The sequence below is a fragment of the Octodon degus genome, unplaced genomic scaffold (genome assembly GCF_000260255.1).
Source record: "Octodon degus isolate 3935 unplaced genomic scaffold, OctDeg1.0 scaffold00079, whole genome shotgun sequence".
Lineage (NCBI taxonomy): Eukaryota > Metazoa > Chordata > Mammalia > Rodentia > Octodontidae > Octodon > Octodon degus.
In genome coordinates, this window is record NW_004524655.1 from 5379707 (window position 1) to 5385125 (window position 5419).

Sequence of the window (5419 nt, forward strand, 5' to 3'; positions counted from 1 at the left end):
GCACCTGTATTGATGTTACTCTTATTGTAGAGGAAATATCAAAGGACTAACTAGAAAAGAATGACCCATTTCTGAGAAACAAATACAACTAGTTCTAGGGCTATCTCCCCAAGCCTCCTACCATCTTCCCTTCTCATAGAAGGAAGAAAAAAAAAGGAAAAATGCCTGGTCAAAGGTAGTAGAGTTGCCAGTTTACCTGCTGGGCAGAGTCCCCAAAACCCTGTACTTGATGTTGTATGAAACATTTTCATGTACCTTAATTCAAGGCACTTCCAATGATAATGTGCTTATGAAGCACCGGGGATTTTGTTAGGATGTAAATTCTGGTTTATTATTTCTAAGCCAGGACCTAAGAATCTGCATTCTAGTGAACTCCCATGAAACCTAACATTTATTCAGAGTCCAGGTATTCAAGGACTGGTTGCCACAGGCATAAAGAATCTCCCTTCCTTAGAAAAATATATAATGCTAAAAAGCCACCGCACTTCGATGAGTCTAATGTGACACAATCACCTGAAGTCATCCACCATTTTAGAACACAATGGCTGCCATTCACGCATATGTTATGTCAGCATACAACTTCTTGTATGCCTCATTCCGATTTACCAGTAAGGGAACTGAAGCACCGAGAATGTATGGAATTTGCTCCAGTTTACACAGCTAATGAAAGGTAGGTCAGGATTTGAACACAACTGGCCTGTTGCAAAGCTCGGATGCATCACCACTCACAGCGTGCTTCCAGTGTTACAGCCAGAGCCCCAAAATTTTTAATTAATTTAGATAATAATCTGGTGGCCTTCTTTTAAAAGGGGAGACTATCTCATTACAAATTAGTACATCATAAAAGGGGCCCCGGGATACAAAAGAGAGCCACTTATCATGATTATATAACATATAAAATTTCATTTTTCTTTTTATCAAATAGTGAAAAGTGTCACTCTGCACATACTTCTTTGAAACTAAAGCTTTATTTTGAACTTCATACATAAGGGCCATCCTGCCACAGCTGAGCCCCTGCTATGGAGATTTTCCTACATCCAAATGCATGCTTAATCTTCAAGATCGAGTCTTATGCAAGATTTTACTTCCAGGAAACAACACAGTATCCTTAACAACACATATAACACCATTTTTTATTTAAATTGGTTCCCTCTATTTTTTCTCTTTAAAATAAAATTTAAAAAATAAAAATAAATTAGTTCACCCTTGTCATGCAGTCTCACTTCCAACCAAGAAAGTCTCTTTTTCCTCCAACTCTGGGTTATCCAGGAACTGCTGGGATTGCTGCAGTGGAGAAAATAGGGCACATCCCTGTTTCCTGGAGTTTCCATTCTGGAGAAGGTGTAAGAGCAGAAACATAATAAATAGGTACGAATAAAGACATTTACAACAGCAATACGTATCATTAAGAAAATGATGGGTGACATAGTGATGAGGCTAGGGACTTTGCTTCTAAACTGGATTATCAAAGGAAGACTCAGAAGATGACATCTGAGAGAAATCTCTGATCTCTACTGCTCCTCTCTTCACACTAATTTAGTGACACCACTCCTCCACCCTTGCACCCCAGCAACAGCTCTGGGTGGGAAAACACAGGATGGTCAGCTTATCACACAGACGCAAGGTGGGTCTCCTGGCCTAGGAGAGAGCTTTGACATCTGCCCCCTTCCTGGTACAAGATCAGCCGTTCTTCCCCCCCCCCCAGCCATGGACATGTGTACACACCCTAAAATCATCGAACTGAACTCTTGCCCTGAGAAACAGATGTTTTACCCCAAATTGAAGTCTCAAAAGGGAGAGTTAAGTATTTGGGGAAATTACTCTGATTGCTATTGTGGAAAGACATCTTCAAGCAATTGACAGGAACAAAACGTGCTTGGTGAATACAGTTGGACAAGATGAAACTACTCAAAGTCCACTTTCCTTGATTTCTGGCAAATAGAAGCCCCCAGAAATCGTTAGCAGGAAGACGTGATGGTTGGAAAATGACAGCTACTTTCCTTTCTCATGGTGCGTTCCTCAGCACCAGCTCTTTCTGGAACCAACACTGAGATCTCTGTTGAAAAAAAGCATGTTATTGATGTAATTTGCTGAACTGTATTGAGTTCTCTGTAAAAAGCCTCCACCGAGCCTTTAGGAAGCCCCAGGGACACTGAGGCTCACAGAGGCTGAATAACCTAACACACAGTCACACGCAGAGGGAAAAGGTCAGAGAGAGGACTTGAACAGCCAGTTTAACTACCAAGGCCACACTTGGTTGATTCTGATGCTCTGGAAGGTTACCCAGGGTCTCCTAGAGAGTTAACAAGAGGTATCAGCTAGGCACTCTGGGCTTAGCTGCATAGTGAACAACCCCAAATCTCAGCAGCTCAATGCCCCCAGAAGCCGGTTTGGTCTTCAGCCTACGTATGCAGCACAGGCCCTCTGTTCACTGTGATCATGCAGGGGGCCTGGCTGTTGGAGGCTGTATCCCAGCCCACACTTCCGCCATCAACTGGGAGAACAAGCAGTCTTCAGGACTGGCTCATAAAGCATCCACCTAAAGTGTCACGTGGCACTTGTGTACATGTATTTTTGAACAAAGCAAGTCACCCAGTCACACCTGACTTCAGGGAGCAGGAAAGATGGGGGGCACTATTTGGTAAAGGCCACTAATGATTTCCCCAGCTGGCCGCAGGGAAGGAATGCCAGCCTGCTCTGCCCTTCGCCACGAGTTGCATGGTGGACAACACAGCTTGGGAGGTCTTATTCTTTCCTCTTCCTATTGATCTTCCTTCTGGTTTATTTGCTACTGAAAATGAAATATCAGAGAGTCTGATTCTGTCTAACCGGGGTTTTGCTTTATCAGTGTCTTTGCCAGAGCCAAGGCTTGGAGCTTTTGAAGGTCTGTGGGAATCTTGAAGTATTTTCAACTTATTTAGCCTACCTCTTGAAGTTGCAATAGATTTCAGGTCATCTTAGAAGTCAGCATTAGTGGAAAGCTTCCATCTTTCCGATTGGACCTGAATATTTAAGATTTTGAAAGCTTGGCCAGGACCAGATTTAATTTTAAAGGGGGAAGAGGGTTGCTTTTGAACTTCAAGAAGAAGGCTGGCAGCTCAGCAGGGGCCGCCTTAGCAAAGGGAAAAGCAAAAAGCCCTGTGGTCTTGAAAGAAACCCTGCTCCAACGCGGCAACGCTAAAGCTTCCAGTTGGTGAGCCTTAAATCAGACTTCAAAAGCGCTGCTAGTTTAAATATTGTTTATAGGACTGAAGTACTGCTCCTTCTTCCTCTGGCTGGATTTTAAATATTCCCTAATTTGATTACTCAGGGGAGAGGCAAGCAGAACCCACTTAAATGAGCTTTTCAGTTAATTATTCAGAGAGCTTTTTATTGTGTAATCAAACATAAAGTCTTACAAAAAGCTCAGAGGCACATTCTCAGCCCACCCTTCTCAGCCCAGTTTCCACCTCAGGGTCTGTGTGCATTTCTTGTGTCCTGGATATGAGTTGCTGGATAGACCCTCAGCGAGGTCCCTCTCCTCCTGTGGTTCTGTCCCTGCAATCCCCGTGCCACGAGAAGCCAGCCCTAAATTAGGTTTTATCTTGATCACATTCTGCCTCCTGTATTTAAGCCCATTCACCGGTTAACGCCGGCAATCAGCAGCTCCTGACAAGTCTAGACCTCTCTGAGTGATCAAAATTGGTCTGTTCGTCTTCTCATTTCAAGTCCCTGCTCTGCACTAGGTGAGAGCCAGTCAAATGATTGAAAAGATCCAAGCTATCTAAAAACTCCTTTCTTCAGAGGAAAAGAGGACAGAAAAAGAGATGGATGGATGGTGGGTGAGTGAATCAGTCCATCAACAGAGAGATCACATACTGAGACTCCTTAATTGCTTCTCAGGGGAGAGCCACCCCCACTGTCGCCACAAGTCTGGTCTAAAGGCTCTGAAAACTTAGTTTCTCATAAGTCATTTGGCAGCAAAATTGGGCATGAACTACACTGATTTGGTAACAAAGCCTTATGTGAAACTATTTAGTGCCTTTATCTTACTGAGTACAAATATTCGTGCATTTTTATCACAGAAATATTATGTTTGATTATGTTTCCCAAGGTCCTGTTGGAAGGTTTATGGTAATGTATGGTATATGTGACATAGGCTCTTTTTTTTTTTTCTGAAATGCCAAAATGATGAATTTGACAATACATTTGGTGCCACCGGTTTCAGGTGAGGGGTGACAGGCTTGTCACCAACACAGGCTTTTGAGGGTTTGGTTTCCCATCCAGGAAGTTCCCATCCCGCGAGAGTAGGATCCAGGGTTTGTAGGGCCTGAGTTTATTTAACTGGAGAGGAAGGCACTTTGAAACCAAAAAAGAACACAAGATCACCATATGAAATTATTGGCAGGATTCTGAGACATGGGCCCACATAGGGAAGGGGCCCTGAAGCTAACTTCATTTCTTTTATTGTAAATCTGTTGGTAGCTGAGTGACTTAAGCCCCCAAGTATGTTTTCTCCTCTGCAAAATGGCCTGCTGACGACTCTGTCCCTGGGTTGCAGTGACTGAGCTGGGTCCATGAGTACCAACACGTGGAAGTGTCTTCCTGTGCCTAACAACCTAGAGGACTTTAGCTCCCTAAACCTCAAACTAGTGATGCTTCATTGCCCATCCCTCCCCACAAGCCCCCACAAGCCCTCCCAGAACACTTACGCTGAGTTTATCATAGTAGGACCTTCGTCAAAAGGGAAAAGATTCAGAAACAAGCACGTTTTTTAGTTCCCTCCCAGGAATAACCTCAGATTTGCCCTGAAGTTCATAAAAGAACCTGAGTCCAAAGTGAAAATAGATGTAGAGTGCATACAAATGTAACCTCACTCCCCCCGACCTTCTCTCAGCAAGTAGTGCTTGCTACTGTCCTTGATTTCACTCAAAAACTCAGCTGTGGAGAATTAACCCCCCCGCCCCCGGCTTCTGCCAGGATAGTAGAGAGTAGAGAGGGGAGCTGCCAGAGATCAACCGCCATGCGTCCTCTATTTATTGCATTTGTTAAAAACAAAAACTTTCAATAAACAGAGGCTCTGCAAATGGAAAACTCATTAAGCTGTTTCTCACTCAGGAACCCAGGTGGAAGCAAAAGCTCTATAAAGAAAGTCAATAAGGACAAGTCCAGAGAACAGAGGTGGGAGCACTTCGTCACGGCCTCAAAGGTAACCAGCGGCACAGGACTCTGCATCCGGGGACCTGGACCCAGCCCGTGCTGGGGAGCCTGGCTGCCAATCTGTTCTCTGCTGGGGATATTTTTTCCTTCTTGTTGGTTTTCTGGGTGAAGAGAAGTCAGAGCACGCGCTGTTGGATGGTTTTTTTGTAAATTTTAATTAAAATGGTTATCTGGGGATTATAGGAAAAGTGACATTTGGCTGGACGCTCCTTTGTGGAGA

General features: G+C 43.9%; 1 protein-coding gene across 1 annotated transcript in view; it reads left to right on the forward strand.

Moving 5' to 3' along the window:
* The window catches only part of Ccdc60 (coiled-coil domain containing 60), a 112531-nt gene that overhangs the window by 74369 nt on the left and 32743 nt on the right, over positions 1 to 5419 (forward strand). The window contains exon 6 of the mRNA XM_023720933.1: positions 5098 to 5188. Within this exon, the coding sequence (XP_023576701.1) occupies positions 5098 to 5188 (91 nt within the window). The remainder of the gene's footprint in view (positions 1 to 5097; positions 5189 to 5419) is intronic.